Source organism: Rattus rattus, chromosome 10 (genome assembly GCF_011064425.1).
Source record: "Rattus rattus isolate New Zealand chromosome 10, Rrattus_CSIRO_v1, whole genome shotgun sequence".
Taxonomy (NCBI): Eukaryota; Metazoa; Chordata; class Mammalia; order Rodentia; family Muridae; genus Rattus; species Rattus rattus.
Window position 1 is genome coordinate 63567215 of NC_046163.1, and position 17848 is coordinate 63585062.

The window sequence follows — 17848 nt, forward strand, 5'->3', positions numbered from 1 at the left end:
TTTACTCTGATTACTGTATATTACTCAAACACTTTTTTCTACACTCCAAATGTACATACACTTAAATATTGCTCAGCCCATTGCTTTTTTGTTGACTGTCTTCCTTCAGTCTCACAATGGCTTCTTTAGCCTTCCCAGAAGGTTGTGTTTGAAGTGCTTTCTCACATACACTTGAGATGGAATGAAAGCCTATAGCAAATATCATGCTATAACTGTTGTTACAGGTGTTACAGATCCTCGAGTTATATGCTCGAGTGTATGAGGAGCTCTTGGCAATCCCTGTCGTGAGAGGAAGGAAGACTGAGAAGGAAAAGTTTGCAGGAGGAGACTATACAACCACAATAGAAGCCTTCATATCTGCCAGTGGACGAGCTATCCAGGTAAGAAAGCCCTGCAGGCACAGCCCATGCAGCCCCAGCAGGCACAGCCCATGCAGCCCCAGCAGGCACAGCCCATGCAGCCCCAGCAGGCACAGCCCATGCATGCAGCGCCAGCAGGCACAGCCCATGCAGCCCCAGCAGGCACAGCCCATGCAGCCCCAGCAGGCACAGCCCATGCAGCCCCAGCAGGCACAACCCATGCAGTCCCAGCAAGCTTGCTGCTTTATTAGTACATGAGCACCAATGTAGAAGACAGTACTCAGGTTTTAAAAACAAAACCACCAGTGTGTGATCTAGTCATGCCTCTCACAGTGGCAACATCACTTGGTTAAAAAAAAATACACAATGCACAGAAGAATATTTAGCCATAAAAGGAATGAATTCTGTCATTTTCAGAACCATAGATGAAATTAGAGATGTTTGTGTTAAATAAAATAAAATAGGTATTATTGCGTGATCTCAATTGTATGTGAACTCTAAGAAAGTGATTGTATATAACTTGATAATAGACTTGTGTTTACTTAGATGTTAGAATATGGGTTACTCAGTAGGCATTAAATTTTAGTTCCCTGGTTACAGATTGTTACACTGTGGCTAATGATGGTGGCAGACACCTGTAATCACAACTCTGAGGACCTTGAGTCTGTGGCAGTGTGAACTACGTAGTCAGACACTGTCTGTGGGGGTTGGGGAGATCTACCCTGTTGGGGTACAGGAGGGTACTATCAAGAGTAATCCAGTGTGTTTTTGTAAAATACTCAAAGAAAGGATTTTGGCAGTTTTTACCAGAAAGAAATGATAGATTCTTGAGATAAGTTAACCTGATTTAAACATTATAAAATGTGTATGTGTTGCCTCATTCTGTTAATTTTAAAAGTTAGTAAAAATTAATTTCTAGGGATGCAGTACAGTGCTTCTCTATCACCAATACTCCCATCAAACTGGGCATCATGGCGCACATGTGTAACTCACCTACACGTGAAGGCAAGAGGACCAGGTTATTTGTGGCTCCCCTCAGGTCCATAGTGAGTTCTATGTCCATCTGGGCTATGTGAGACCCTTCCCAGCCCAGGGGAGAGAGAGAAGAGAGGACAGCAATGGGGCAGAGCAGCACGTGCTCTTTAGTCACATTAGTGATGCTGGCTTTTATCCTGCATTCCCAGATCAGAACCTTGTTGTTTTTAACAAGTTTTGCTTTCTTGACATGTTAGTCTCACTAGCGTTTTAAGCATTAATGTCAGAAAGTTAGGTAAAACAGTACAGGTAGTGATTTTCTAACGTATGTGATCTTGTAGTGATTATCTTCAAAGGCATAGTAGTTTAAATTAAAGCCTGTGCTTTGTTATTTTAGGGAGCAACATCACACCATTTAGGCCAGAATTTCTCCAAAATGTGTGAAATAGTTTTTGAAGATCCCAAGACACCAGGAGAAAAGCAGTTTGCATACCAGTGCTCCTGGGGCCTGACAACTCGCACTATTGGTGTGATGATCATGGTCCATGGGGACAACATGGGCTTAGTGTTACCACCCCGTGTAGCATCTGTCCAGGTAAGGAAACCATTTCTGCTTATCATTTCTTTTGTAAGATTATAAGCCATGTTTACAAAGGAAGTTTGAAAGGGTAGATTTCTCTGATACAGAAACAAGACCAAGACCACTATATTGTAAAAATATGTGTATGCTTTTATTATTTATTGTCTCAATAATTTTAAAAATTACTTCATTGAAAACTTTTAAAGTTTTCACTAAATTTTTCATTAGATTTATTCATTTTATTTTCTTTGTGAGTGTTTTGTCTGCCTGTGTGTTTAAGGACCACATGTGACTTTGGTGCCCACCATGTAAATATTCTTAATTGCTGAGCAATCTCTCTAGCCCTAAAACTTCCTTTAGAAGTAATTTTTTGGATATTATTTAGAATTACTTAAATACAACGTAGTAGGTTAAAAGTGTTAGTAAGTGACATTTATCTATTTAGTACATGTTGGAGAAAAATTAGAAATCACATAAATTTATTTGTAGAAAGATTCAGTTATTGGAAAACAGACTGAGGATTGTGTTAGCAATAAACCAGTTCATGCTGGATCCCTGAGAAGGAAATGTCTCTGCACCGAACCTCCAAACCTGACTGGAAAGCCATTTGTACCAGCTCTCTGTGGTCATGGTTAAAAGCCTTGGCGCTGGAGAGACGGCTTGGCAGGTAAGATAGCATACTACTGCTCTTCAGAGGACCCACGTCTGTGCTTACATCCAGCAATTTACAGCTTCCTCTGATGCTAGCGTCATGGAGATCCAGTGCCGTTAGCCTCACTGAGTACACAGCAGCACACATCTTTAATTCTAAAACATTAGACGTAGGGGCAGAAAGATCTCTGGGTTCCAGGCCAGCCTGGTCTATATGCTGATTTTAGAGAGGCCAGTTAAGGCCACATCGTGACATTGTGTCTCAGACAGAGAGACTCCAGCAAGCTATAGGGCAATATGCCCTTATTCTCTTTATATAGACTTACATACCTAAACTCTTAGTTCATTTTACTAAGTTTTCCCAAGAAATATTTGGAGAGATGGAAGACCATGTTTTCAAAGGGAAGTGGAAATTTGGAGATAGAGCCAAAACGGCAGAGATGACCAACCGAAGTCTTCCCAAAGGTGATAAAAAGAAGAGGAAGGAGATTCCAGTGCTTCTCAGATGCCACTGGAGATGCTGCAGGGAAAGCCAGGTCAAGAGACCTCAGCAGTCATCACAGGCAAACAGGAAGAGAAAGCAGCTGCCCTAAAGGAGAGACACGGAAGGAAAGGCATTGCTCACTGCACACTGGGAGATGAAGTGGCCTGGAAGGCCACAGACTCAGAAGAGTGAACCAGAGGAGGCGGAGAAGGAAGAGGATGGGAATGGAGAGGAAATGGTTGTCTTGTACTATGTGCGCACAGGCAGCTGTTCTTTGTTCATGTGCAGCTAACATTGACATCACTCTACACTACAGATGATAGCTAGGTTTCCCCATAGCTGATGCGAGTCTTGGTAGAAAAAGTGCTTTTAAAACAGTGTAAGGTGTGGCATTTCAAGAAGCTACTATGTATGTATGTATGTGTGTATGTATGTATATATGTTACTATGTATGTATGATATGAATGTATGTTACTATGTATGTATGTGAGATACTATGTATGTATGTATGTTACTATGTATGTATGATACTATGAATGTATGTGTGTTACTATGTATGTATGTAAGATACTATGTATGTATGTTAGATATTTTAAAGCCCTTTGGTGTGGATATTATTTAATATTTAATGGCTTTTGTTGTTGGCATAGTTTTGTTTGGTGTACACACACACACACACACACACACACACACACACACACACACCCCTACCCCTTTGCTTGGTTCTTAATATATTGACCTGCAAGCAAATTCTTGAGGAATTCCTGTCAGTAGTATGCTTTATTTTATTTTATTTTTTTTGTTTGTTTTTTTTTTAGGATACTGTATGTTTGGGGATTTTGTTCTGTTCTGTTCTATTTAAAGATTTACTTAGATAATTTAGTATGTGTGCATATATGTATGCCTAAGTGTATGTGTGTGCATCACATGTATGCCTAAGTGTATGTGTGTGCGTCACATGTGTACTGGAGCACTCAAAGGTCAGAAGAGGATTTGGACTTACTGTAGTTACTACAGATGGCTGTAAGCCACAATGTGTGTCTTGGGAACCAAACCAGTTACTGCAAGAGCAGTGTTCTTAATCACTGAGCCATCTCTCCATATTTTTTTTTTTTTTTTTTTTTTTTTTTTTTTGGTTCTTTTTTTTTGGAGCTGGGGACCGAACCCAGGGCCTTGCGCTTCCTAGGCAAGCGCTCTACCACTGAGCTAAATCCCAACCCCTCTCCATATATTTAAAAGGTCATTGGCAGATTTTAACTTCTTTATGGTTTATTATTGTAGGATCTAGCTGATTTGTTATTGTAGATGTCATTATGTGTTTGTGTGTGTCTTTGGCTGGACTCTAGGTGGTAGTCATTCCCTGTGGAATCACGAATGCCTTGTCTGAAGAAGACAGAGAGGCCCTGATGGCAAAATGCAATGAGTACAGGAGACGGCTGCTTGGCGCTAACATCCGAGCTCGAGTCGATCTACGAGACAACTACTCACCAGGCTGGAAGTTCAACCACTGGGAACTCAAGGTAAGCCAGAATCCTATTTGGGTAGATCTAGATTTCTTCGAACTTAAGGAATTTTTTTGTTACCCTCCCTTATTTATAGTTAGAAGTTCTTCACTTGTACTGGGAATTGGGGGGCTCTAGAGTCTGTAGTTTTAAACTGATTTCTGTGGTGGTTCAGGGAGCACAGCTTGATGGGAGAACATTGAGTGTGTGCTTGGCCTGTGTTTGATACACAGCACTGTGCCTTGCCTCCCTAGAAGTGGAAACTGGTTTTTACATGAGAATAAAGTGATCTTGAGGTGTCTGTTTATACTAAGTAAGCCTCAGGTGTAGGCATGTGGCAGTGCTTATATCTGGAATTCAGCCGTCGGTGGAGTGAGGTTTGGGTGAGGATGGAGTCACAGGTTGCTGTCCATCTGGTTGTACATCTTCTTGTCGTTTTCAACTCTGTGCAGACAAACCTATCTGATGCTTCCTGTTTTACTACATAGCTTCATCGTTAGTTAATATACACCCTTAGTTTCATTTTATAAACCTTTAGCATTTATCCTTTTCTTTCTTTCTTTCTTTTTCTTTTCTTTTCTTTTAAGCTGATAGAGACTTTTAACTCAGTTTTTAAGTTAGGAGACAAATAAATACATACCAGCTTACATTATAGGAGTAGTGTGGGACATGTCCTCGGATAGTAGCTGAGGTTTTAAGAGTGGATGCTTGATGAGGGCTGGAGAGATGGCTAAGTGGTCAAGAGCACCGACTGCTCTTTCAGAGGTCCTGAGTTCAAATCCCAGCAACCACGTGGTGGCTCATAACCATCTGCAGTGGGATCCCATGCCCTCTTCTGTCTGAAGACAGCAATAGCATACTCACATACATAAAATAAATAAATCTTTAAAAGGATAGAGTGGATGCTTGATTTGTTGGGGTTATTCACAGTCAGCCATCTTGCATTACAAAGCCACCAACGTTTATCATCTTACTTTAAAATGGCTCCTAAGGTCACCCTGTGCTGGGGTTAGTGCCAGTGCTGACCCTGCTTCTTTGTGTGCCAGAGTTCCACACGGGTCCCATACCTCCAGGGAGGATCCCAGCAGCTACTTCTTCAAGCCAGTTTCTGTGTGCCTACAAAATGTTAAAAAGAGAAGCTGTTGCTGTTAGCTTAGTCAAAATGAATCTACTTCCGAATCCCCCACTTCCCTTTCCTCTTTCCTCCTCCTATTCTGTGAGGCTCAGACAGGCTTGTTAGCATTCCCGTACGTTTTCCTTAGGAGATTTTACACACACACACACACACACACACACACACACACGTAGGGTATATACCTGATTTGCAGTCTCAGAGTCCTGAAGTAGCTTTAAAGGATCTTTCACTCAAATTTAGCTTAAGACCCTCTGTTTTTCAGATAGGGTTCCAGACCCTACAAATGCAAGGTCTCCCTGAACCTGAAGGGCTTCAGTCCCCTCAGAGATAGATCAAAATGCCTAAGACTTAAATATGCAGGAGCCTTAAACTGGCATGTGTTATTTCTTAAGTTCCCTGATGGAAACCTCAAACTTTGTCCCAAAGCCAGCGTTCTGAGCGGCACTTAGTAACTCCCTCAGCTGTGAATCTCAGCCCATCCTTAACCATAGCGACAAGGATCTGAGCGGAGGCCTGGCACGCAGCGCTTTACCTACCCTGCAGGTGATTGTGATGCATTCCATAGTTCCCAGAGCAGGCATCCCAGCCAGAGTACATGTTTATAGGACTAACCCTCAGTGTCGTAGGTGTGTCTCTGTTTCAAGATGTCTCTGTACTCTCCTGTGCCCTGTGCCTTGTGAGGGATTGGGATTCTTACAAGATGAAGCCATGAAATAGTCTGCATGCAACTTAAGACGCACATATACAATCTTAACTGCCTGTCCTGTTTTACAGGGTGTTCCAGTCAGACTTGAGGTGGGGCCACGTGATATGAAGAGCTGTCAGTTTGTAGCGGTCAGACGAGACACTGGAGAGAAGCTGACAATTGCTGAAAAGGAGGCGGAGTCTAAACTGAAAGGGGTTTTGGAAGACATCCAGCTTAACCTTTTCACAAGGTAGCTAGCTCTGTAGGGCCACTGTGTCTCCTTTCCTCAGTTTTCACTGGTGTTTGACACACAGACAGTGGCTTGCGGATTATTACAACTGAAAGTAGCCTTATCCTCCAGCCCCAGGCCCACTTAATATCATATTCCTCTTGGGCATTGGACCTGCAGCAGGCTTTTCCTCAATGCGTGTTCTCTGAGAAGTGTGCTGTCTGTGGCACCTGGTGTACGTCAGATCCAGGCTTTTGTAACATAAATGTGAATGAAGGTATAAGTCACCAGTTCTTAAGTGCCTGTACAGATTGCTGGAACCCAGGAAGCTTTAGTAAATAAATACCAGCACTTTTCATGAGATACTACTTAATGGTGGTCTATAGAGAAGCCAGTAACCATGGTGTTAGAAGCTCCTCTGTGACGTTAGGAGAGATGGCTCAGTGGTTAAGAGCTCAGTGGGTGCTGTTCCTGCAGAGGACCTGAATTTGGTTCCCAGCAGCCACACGCAGCTCATAACTTGCTGTAACTTCCTTCAAAGATGCTTCTGGACCTCTTAGGGACACACACACACACACACACACACACACACTCCCTACTCACATTAAAAAATAAAATAAGTGAGATTGATGCCTCAGTAGTTAAGAGCATTTACTTTGGACGTCAGTTCAGTTCCCAGATCCTGTGTCAAAGACCTCACAACTGCCTGTGATGCCAGTTCCAGGAGTCTGAGCTCCTCTTACAGCCTCTGTAGAACCAGACCCAGAGATGGATAGCACACATATAATCAGGCATTCACAAATACACACCATGTAAAGTAAATAAAGGAACAGTGGACAGCTCGGGATATGAGTAGCCAAGGCTAACAGCTACTCTTGATTGGTTTGGGAAAATGAGATAGTTGAGGCATTGGGCTAGCCTAACCTGTAAGAGGAGCTTTCCCTCTCTGTCTACCTGAGGCAGTGAGAGGAAGGTACTATCACTAGGGATAGAAGCTTGGTGTAAGGTTAGGGAAGGTAGCCTGTGTTATATTTATTCTTTTGCCTTATAATACTCTATTCCTAATATATAGTGGGTTTATTTATTGAGACATGGTCTCACTATGTAGACCAGGCCAGCCTCAAATTCATAGAGATCCACCAGTTGTCTCTGCTGCTGGTGCTGGGATTAAAGGCCTGCACCACCATACCAGGCCACATTGGGTCTCAATAAATCTGACTGGGAGAGAATAAACTAATTTTAGCCTCACCTTTGGTGCTTGATTGCATGTTTCTGGGCAGGTAGTTTGCAGCTTTCTCTGGGCTCATTCATAGAAGTGTTTTGACCAGTTGTTTTAGGATGTGCCCGGTGTCTAGATAACATGGTATGTTTACAGTCTCTGCACTGGGAACAGGCAGTGCTGTGGGTGATGCACTGGAGAGCTGCCCGCCCTCGCCACTCACCCTCGCTGCCCGCCCTCGCCACTCACCCGCAGGTGGCTGTCTCTGTTCTCTAAGTCTCCTGGAACTGGAGGAACAGAGATTGCTGAACTTCATACCTGGAAATCCTGACCGTGTGATCTTAAGATATATTTCTGGTTGGCTGAGGTTTCTCTCTTGTGAATCGTGTTATGCCTTAGGTTGGAAAAGCAGTGACAGAAAAGCAATTTTCTCTTGTTTTTTGATTTTTCTACCCTTCCTCTGATTGGTCATCTGTAGTAATAGACTCTTGGGCATTGTAGTCATGGAAGTACTTAGTAAATACTTGATAGAAGATGTTATTAGTAAAAGATAACTTGTGTGTGTGTTCACATGGGTGCATGTTGTTCACACAGAGACCAGGGGCCAACTTCAATACCATTGTTCAGGTGCCATCCACTTTATATTTCTTGGAGCCGAGGTCTCTCCTTGGAGCCACAAAGTACATCCTGGGACACAGCATGCACCATATAGGAGGGTTTTGTTGTAGGTTCTGTGAGCCGAACTCAGGCCCTCATGCTCAGAAGAGACTGGACTATCGCTGCAGGCTCCAGAGGGGTAATTCTGTGAGAGCGAATTATTGCTGTGTTTGTTTTTGTTGGAGATAGGGTCTCCCATAGCGTGGATTGGTCTCAAACTTCAGGCTGGCCTTGAATTCCTGATTCTCCTGCCTCAGCCTCCCTAGTGCTCTCTCTCCTGGCTTAGCAGAAAATTTCAGCAACTTTTCATTCACTTTCTCTCACACGTGTACATAAGGTCCCTACTGAATAGTTTGTACTCAGTTTATTCCTAGCAGTGTTTTGTTTTGTCTCTGTGATGTCTCATTCTATAGAAGCTGGGACAGATGAGAGCAGAGTGCTTGTGGGAGCCACGTCCAGGGAGAACCACCAGGAGTATTCTGTGTGGGGGTTTATTTATTTTCACTTTTCAATATGAATGGGGATTGTGACTCATTCTGATTGTGTGACTTCACATTGTAATAGTCAGCAGGAATATAATTCAGTTTTAGTTTCTTTTTTTATCTTGTACAATTTTCAGTATGCATTATAATATTTGCTTATAAATTTAGGGCCTTTGAGTGAGTCTCAGTTCTATCTAGAATGTTATTACTAAGGAAAAGCTGCATTAGGATAACAACTCGTTGTTAATTAAGACAGCAGTGCATACTGGTTCACGTTTGAGTCTCTGTTGCACCAAGTATAAAGACAGCAATGCACTGATTAATTTCACTAATTGAGGACATGGCAGTGTAGACCTATCACAACTTGAATTCTTGAGGTTTCCCTCCTTCCACAGCATGGGCTCTCCTGTAGCCTAGACTGAGAGTCCTGGTCGTTTACGAGATTTAATGTTAGGGTGTGTGGGTTCCTTCCACTGAGGCACATCCCAGCTTCCTTAATATCAGCTGTGGTTAAAGAAGCCCTGTATGACCTAGACTAACCTGTTATGACCAAGAGAAGACACAGGACTGTGAACAACTTTCCTGTTCTATGTGAAACTGTGAAGCCAGCCTACAGGTCAGGAACTCAGATCAATTCATTTTATTGGTTTTGTCATCACCTAGAACTTAGTGACACAGACAGCCCAGATCATAGGCACGCCAAGGCAGTGCTGGTGGGCGAGGGTGCAGGAGCATGCATGCTGCCTTCAGGCTTAGGGTGGGAAAGGCCATGATTTTCCCACAGAAATGGGACAGAAAGGGGAAAAGAGGAAACAGGTTTTACTGACAGCTAGCAGTTGCTAGAGTTCTTAGGTCTTAGACCTGAGATTCAGAAAAGAACAACCGTCCTCTTTTCCTTCATTAGTACATGTGTGATTTTAATGTGGATGAAAATATTACCTAACACCTGCGGCTCTCATGCAGAGCCAGGCATGGAGATTTACACCCAGGAGTAGCAGCTGCAGTAAAAGGACCGTGTTCCAGGCCAACCTTGGCTACATAGTGAGACCCGAGGGGGCAGGAGTGTTGGATGGTGTAAAAATATCTTTAATTTGTGTCTGTGTGTCTGTGCTTTTCTTTGTGGTAGTATATTCATACCTTCATGTTTCTATACTTCTGCTACAGTGTTACTATTTTTCCCATTTTATAGAAGGGAAAAATAGATTGGAAGGGTTTGAAAAATAACAGACTTCCCAATTGGTGTAAGTGGGAGTGAGAACTGTTCCACAGGAACGACAGAGTAGCACTTGCCTGGTGTGTATGTAGACTTGAGGCTCGAGGTGGTACTGCAGAAAGGCTTATCTGTGGCCACTGCCAGTAAGGAAACTAATACTCACAGTGAGTTCTACTTCTCACTTACTATTTCATTAAATCTTGCTTATCTTGGGATTTAAAAGAAACTGTCATATTTATAAGAAAAGTTACGTATTTTCTGACTTATTTTGGTAGGGCTTCTGAAGACCTTAAATCTCACATGGTTGTATCGGATACACTGGAAGACTTTCAGAAGGTACTAGATTCTGGGAAGGTAAGAGACTCCAAAACAGCTTTCTCGACTTTGTTTGTTTTCTTCGGGGTTAGGGATTGGCCCCCTAGGGTCTTCCCTATGCTGGCATTGCTGTACCCCTGAGTACACTTTAGTAAATCCTATTTCAAAGCCCTCTGAACTACACTTTGTATCACACTTTTTAAGCTAGTCCATTAAGACGATTGCACATTATTCAGCTTCATATACTATTAGAGTGAATCACTTATGGACTTTAGTATTCTGGTGTACGTGTTAAATATGCAGCCAGTCCTTTGTCTACAGATGACAAATGAGAAAACCATGGGCCAGAGTCTAAACAAATTAGCCCATGGAATTAGATGCCAGAGTTAGACCTCTCTAACACAGTTTAATGTACTTCCTTCTCAGATTTCTAAAGATTTCTTGTTGAGAATAAAAGTCAAAGTTTTTACAATGATACCCTAGTATATGTCTTGTTCCAGGCGCGGAGGAAATGCTCCCTCTCACTGCTGATCTGTAAAATAAATGTGAAGTAGATGATCCCAAAAGTCCTCTCAGATCCCTACTTCCGCATTTGGCTTTGGTTTACTGTTTCTCTGACCTTTTACCTTTCTGTATTCTAACGTCCCCTTGCGTCGTCCTTTTACCAGAAGACCAGAGGTCACGTGACCATCCCCTCTCCTGTGTTTTCTTTCCTGTGCGATGTATTTATGCTTTGCTTTATTGAGTTTTCGGCGAGCATTGAGGATTGAATTGAGGCTTTGGGAAGATGGGGCTGGGCAGGCACTTCACTACTAAGCTATCACCCCAGCCCATTCCCTTTATTTGGAGTAAACCTCCTTAAATTGCCTAGGCTGACCCTTGAACTCACTGTATAGCCCAGGCAGCCCTTGAACTTGTAATCTTCCTGCTTCTGTCTCCAGAGGAGCTAGGGCAACAGGCTTATGCCACCAGACTCAACTTCTTCCATTAATATTTAAATTGAAGGGTTTCATTTACTATAATGATAGAATTAGTCACTTTTGTAGGACAGTTTATTAGAGAAATTGCATTAATATAATAACACACATGTATAAATAAGATTCATAAGGTACTAGTGGGTTGTATATTTTATTCTAATATTTGATAAATTACTGTGGGGATTTCACATTTTAAAGTGGAGCAGGGGTATTTTAGTTTCATGTTTAAGAATATACAGGACAATAAATAGATTCTATTCTATTCAGCAGTCAGTGCTTTCTCTCTTGCTCCGTGAGGATTATCTCAGGAGTGCTGACTGACCATCAAACAACCTTTGAAAGGATCTTAGGAAGTTAAAGTTAGGTAAACCTTGGCTTGCTTCCTCTCTGCTTGGTAAAGGGTTGGAGAGGCTAGTCTGCTCACTGACTTTTAAGTGCGCTCTTCCTACTTTTCACCGTGGTTTACTCGTGGAGATCATGGTGCTCGGGGCTGGATCTCAGGCTTCAGGCTTGCTAGGCGAGCCGAGCCTTCCTCTTGAGCTACTTGTTATTTCACGGTAGAGACCGGCTGGGCCTGAGGTCACTGGTGAGCAGGGTGAGCCGGGAGTCTTTGAACTTTGGATCCTCTTGGCTCAGCACCTAAATAGCTACAATTATTTCCCCGTGCCACCAGTCTTCCTTAGAACAACCATGTTTCATGTACTACAATCATGATTATTTTATATATCACACAACCTTATAAATAAATGGACTTTCTTACAAACATTAAAGGTTTGTAGCTCTCATACAAGGAAGTGACTGTTACTTTAGCTTAGGTCTTGGGTCTTTTGTCTCCATTTTCATGGCACATTTTATATTGAAACTAATACATGTACTCTCTCTGATCTCTGCCCTTTCTCTCCGTCCATTCCCAGGCTTTTAGGACACACCTAGAAATGTATTATTCTGTAGTCTTAGAGGCACTTGGTCAGAATAGCAGCTGCTACATTGCAGAAATTGGACTAGCACAGTTCCCCAGTGAGCATGAGGTTTGGTCGTGTTTTCTAGATCCCAGGTACATGGGGAGGCTTTGCAGAGGAACTTTTGTTTTGTTTTTGAGACACTGCTGTATAGATCAGGACTTAGAACTCATCCTTGCAGGTGAGTTCTTAGTTTTCAGAATGTAGAACACTGATAATTCATGAACAGTTGATGAGCAGCACTGCGGCCTCTGCTCTCAACAGTCTGCCCATCCTCTGTCTTAGTCTGTCGGATGAGTGTGTGTGCATGCCAGAGCACACAGAGAGGGCAAAGAACAACCCGGCAACGGCGTGTTCTCTCCTCCCACCATGTTGTTCCCTGGGATTGAAGTTACATTGTCTGGCTTGGTCGCGGATATTCTCCCCTCCCAGCTAGGTCTCCAGCCCTTTAGTCTTTCCTGGGTTTCCTTATGTCAGTGTCTTCCCCCCATTAGCATCAGCAGTGACCTCCAGAAACTGCAGAGTTGCTATTTCAAACAGTTCCTGTTTGGGTGTGAAAGATAACTTGCCTGTGACATTTCGTTTGATTAAAAGAGTATCCAGGCTAGGGATTTTCTCCTCCTTACCTTTCTTCCATTCACCCCCCTTTTTGGGGCCTAGTGTGGACTGAGCAATGTCTGTGTGCATGCTAGGTAAACACTCTACTACTGAACTCAGGTCCTGTTCCTTTGTGTTTAACTTTTATTTTATTTTGAGATAGGCACCCTTGTGCTTGCTTTGTCCAGACCTTGTCAGACTTTGAACTCATGACCCTTATGCTTCAGCCTTCTGAGTAGCTGGGATTACAGGACAACCCAACATTTTCAAATAGGAAGTGAATTTCAGAATCAAATAAAATGCCACTCTTGATTCTCCCATTATTAACCAGTCCAATAAAAATTGAAACGTTGATTTTCCAGTTAAATGATTTTTGTCTTTTATAAGCCTTTGTACTTGAAAACTTATTCACTCACTCCTACCACGTTAGAAGCACGTGGGATCACGCGCGCCTTCCCTGACCTAGCTGTTGCTGTTACCTTACCCTGACATCACTCTCTTCATCACCCCCTTCCCTCCTCCTGATGGCCAGGTCTGTGGACCCGTGGAGGAACTGTCACTGAGCTCGCCATGTCATAGCCAGTTTATGCAGACACTTTAGTGTGTTACACACATGACCTGTGTCTAGTTTTATGACTGTATAGATTTTGTTTGGTGTGAAATACCAGTCTTTGCTCTTTTGTGTACTTCTGAGCCAAGTTCCCAGTGTGTTTGCAAAGGTACTAGACCCCAGACGCCGGGGACACCCACCCCTTTTGCTTGACCGGTGAAAAGAGAACTCAGCTACTTCTCTGGGAGCTGTAACGGCAGATTGCTTTTCCTTTTCTTACCAGGTTGCACAGATTCCGTTCTGTGGGGAAATTGACTGTGAGGACTGGATCAAAAAGACAACGGCCAGGTGAGTGTCACCTGATCCCCTGAGCCCGGGAGTGCGCAGTGCACAGTAGGGGCTCACTCGATGCTTCTTTCTCTCTCTCTTTGTTTCTGCCCTTCATATCCAGTTTTATTGGTTGATTTTTTTTGATATTTTAATTATTTACATTTCAAATGTTATTCCCTTTCCTGGATTCCCCTCAGGAAACCCCCTATCCCATCCACTCTCCTTGCTCCTAGGAGGGTGCTCACCCACCCACTCCCTCCTGCTTCCCACCCTGGCATTCCCCTACACTGGGGCGTCAAGGGCTTCTCCTTCCTTTGGTGCCTGACAAGGCCATCCTCTGCTACATATGCAGCTGGAGCCATGGGTCCTGTCCCCTCTATCCCCCTATGTGTACTCTTTGGTGGTTTAGTTCCTAGGAGCTCTAGAGGGTCTGGTTGATTGATATTGTTGTTCTTCCTATGGGGTTGCAAACCCCTTCAGCTACTTCAGTCCTTTCTCTAACTCCTCCATTGGGGACCCCTTTCTCAGTCCAGTGGTTGGCTTCAAGCATCCGCCTCTGTATTTGTCAGGCTCTGGGAGAGCCTCTCAGGAGACAGCTATATCAGGCTCCTGTCAGCATGCACTTCTTGGCATCGGCAATAGTGTCTGGGTTTGGTGTCTGCAGATAGGATGGATCCCCAGGTGGGGCAGTCTCTGGATGGCCTTTCCTTCTGTCTCTGCTCCACACCTTGTCCCTGTATTTCCTCCTGTGAGTGTTTTGTGACTCACTTCTGTCTCTTGAACTCCAGGGATCAGGATGTGGAACCTGGTGCTCCATCCATGGGAGCCAAAAGCCTTTGCATTCCTTTCAACCCTCTGTGTGAGCTGCAGCCAGGAGCCATGTGTGTCTGTGGCAAGAATCCTGCCAAGTTCTACACCTTGTTTGGTCGGAGTTACTGATGGATGAAACAGAAGCCTCTCCCGTCCTTTTTTTAAAACCAATGATACAAAGATCTTCTCAGATACAGTTTTTCTTTTTCGTTTTTTAAAACTTCTAAAAAGGTCACAAGATAAACAGCTATTCTTATGCCCAAATTAACAGTGGAAAATACTTTTCTGTAAACAGCCAGGGTAATAAAAACCATGAACTAATTGTATTTTATGTATTCGGTTCATCCTGCAATAGCAGAGTTATACATACAAGAATGGTCTTGAACACCTACTAAGTGCAGGGTAAGCTCCGTGACTCTCAAGAAGCTGTCCTCACCTCAGAAAGAGTGCGGTCCCCTTCACAGCTCCCTTTCCCACTCACCCCACCGAAGCATATCATTGAGGTCAGAAAGGAGCAGCCTGCAAGCCCTGCACATCTGATCCTGTATCCCATGCCACACGATGCTAAGCGCCTCTGTGCCTGCTGTGGGGCACACCAGCCCTCTTCCTAGTGATGTCTTTGGTTGGCTTTTTCTGACTTGGCCTCCTCACCATGGCTTCTCTGCTCTTCCCACAGTGTCAGAAGCGTCAGTAGCCTCCTAAGTCCCATTTTATCAGCAGCTCGGAGCTCTCCTGTGATTTGTGTTTCATCAACATTTTGGGTCATTTGTCACCCAGATATTTCACCCCTCCATCCCGAGCCCATTTCCTCCTGCTTGGGAGATTAATACTGATAAGATAAACTCCATCACTAACCCAGAATTTGAGTTATCCCAGGCAGCCTCCTCCAGATTGTTAATGCTGGCAAAGTAGGCTGCTGTTGCTTCCATTGTCTTCCGGTCTTAGACATTCTTGGAGAGTGAACACCAAGCCAGGCTCCGGGATTTCAAGGGTGTCGTGGTTTTCCCAGTGTACAGTTAAGACAGTTTTTCTTCCCCCTGAAATCACTTTATAGTTCTCACCATTTACCATTTACAGGCCAAATTATAAACACTTTTCCCTAATCTGGCTGACTACCTGTTCATATTCTTTAGTGCAACCAAGACCTGCCTTTCTCCTGCAGTTTCCTCTGCCTGTTGCCTGCAGATGCGTTTTGTACCTCATTTGAAGCCTACTTAGTAAAATTTTTTTTAACATTTATTTACTTGCTTGGGAGACCATGTCTTGCCAGGGAAGTCTGAGGATAAATCGATGGAGTTTGAAGCATGTGCCTGTCTGCTGAGACACTGTGTAGCCAGGCTGATGCTCCTGCCCCACCCTCCGACAGCTGGTAAATGGCCTTGTCTCAGCACTTCTTTTCATGTCAGCTGCCCAGGACAGTCTGTCAGAACAGAAGAGCCGTTTAAAGAGATTAGATTCTGTGCCATGCTTTGGAGAGTGCGATCTCAGTAGTGACAGAGGAGGGAGGGGATGGGATGCAAAGGCAGGCTGCACTTCCTGTACCAACAGGAAGTGAGCAGGCAGCCGGGAAGTAAAGTGCCTCTAGGGCAGGTGCAGCCCTGAGTCCCAGCCCTGCTGGCACCCTGTGACCCCAGCTTTGAGAACAGAGACAAGAAGGTCTGGGCCTTACCGGCTCACCAGTCTAGCCAGTTAGTGAGCTCCGTGTCAGGATGGCCCTGCCGGTCTCTAAAACACTGAGCACTAGAGAAGGATACCTGGTGGGAAGCTCTCCACGCTGATCTGAGCCATATACTGTGCTCTGAGTCAGTTTCTTACGGCTGCGGATGTTTGTCTTTCCATCCTCAGACCAGTGTAAACTGGTTTTTGGAAAATGGGGAAAAGTCAAGCACCTACTTCCAGGTTCCTCTGCTTGCACATTGAGATCATTAGAACAAAGCCTCGCCATCATACACGGCTGGTACAGATTTCACAGGGCCAACTATACGTGGCTTTAGTCGTAGTGAAGTTTGTCCTCTTAAATGTACATGTTGATTTGGAGAAAACTAGTAGACATGAGAGATGGAATTGTTTATTTTGATTTGTTTTTCTAATTCATGGCAAAATTATAAAACATAGATCACACATTTTATATTTTATACTGTGACCCTAGATCATCCGGGAGGGGAGTGGGCCTCTGGAGCTGTTCCCCCCCCCCCAGGAGCTGGGGACCGAACCCAGGGCCTTGCGTTTGCTAGGCAAGCACTCTACCACTCTACCACCAATCCCCAACCCCTCTGGAGCTGTTTTTAATTTTTAATTATTTTTTTGAAGTTTCTGGTGGGTAGAATAAACACGTAAGAGCCTGGAGTTTGCCCCCCGCCCCTTTCCAAAGGTTATCATTTGAAGGAACTCTAGTTAAAACAAAATAGGAATCATTCACTAAAGTTACATCTCTGATAAATTGGATTGTTTCTAAAGTTGGGGGTCAGCTAACATATCAAAACTTTTTCAAGCTTCATATCTTAAAGGGTGCTAATCTGCCAGGTGTGATGCCAGTCTGAGCTCCTAGCACTTGAGAGGCTAAGGCAGGAAAATCTTGAGGTCAGCTTGGGCTTCATAGTGGGTTTGAAACTAGCCTGGCCTCATCCTGAAATGACCAAAGTGAGAAGTGTGGCTGCTTTTTTAAGAGGGTGTAGAGACTGTTTGCTTTAAATCGACAGCCAGAAGCCAGACATAGTTATCTTTTGGGCTCTATGGAAGATGTGGTCCCAGGACCATACCACAGAAGTCCACCAAAGCTCAGGTCCCGTATACACAGTTGGTAGAGTATTCCCATGTAGTCTGAACTCCTGGCCTGCACTTTAGAATTATCATCAGGTCATCTACCACATCCAGTGCTATGTAAATAGTTGTTACATTGTTTAAGTTTCCATGTAAGTATTAAATGCCATTTCCAATTTTTGTTTGTTTTTGTTGAAAAAGGGTTTCTCTGTGTAGCCCTGATTGTCCTGGAACTAGCTCTAGACCAGGCTGGCCTCAAACTCACAGAGATCCACCTGCCTCTGCCTCCCAAGTGCTGGGATTAAAGGTGTGTGCCAACAACACCCAGCTTTCAGTTGTTTTTAACCTGAAGTCAGTTGAATCTTCAGATGTGGAACCC

General features: G+C 43.8%; 1 protein-coding gene across 1 annotated transcript in view; it reads left to right on the forward strand.

Annotated features, from left to right (window-relative positions):
- Eprs1 (glutamyl-prolyl-tRNA synthetase 1) overlaps positions 1–15035 on the forward strand; it is a 68163-nt gene extending 53128 nt beyond the window's left edge. The window contains 7 exon segments of the mRNA XM_032915598.1: positions 225–380; positions 1732–1929; positions 4396–4569; positions 6461–6621; positions 10447–10525; positions 13853–13917; positions 14688–15035. Coding sequence (XP_032771489.1) covers positions 225–380; positions 1732–1929; positions 4396–4569; positions 6461–6621; positions 10447–10525; positions 13853–13917; positions 14688–14838 — 984 coding nt within the window. The 3' untranslated portion in view covers positions 14839–15035.
- Positions 15036–17848: the final 2813 nt, after the last annotated feature.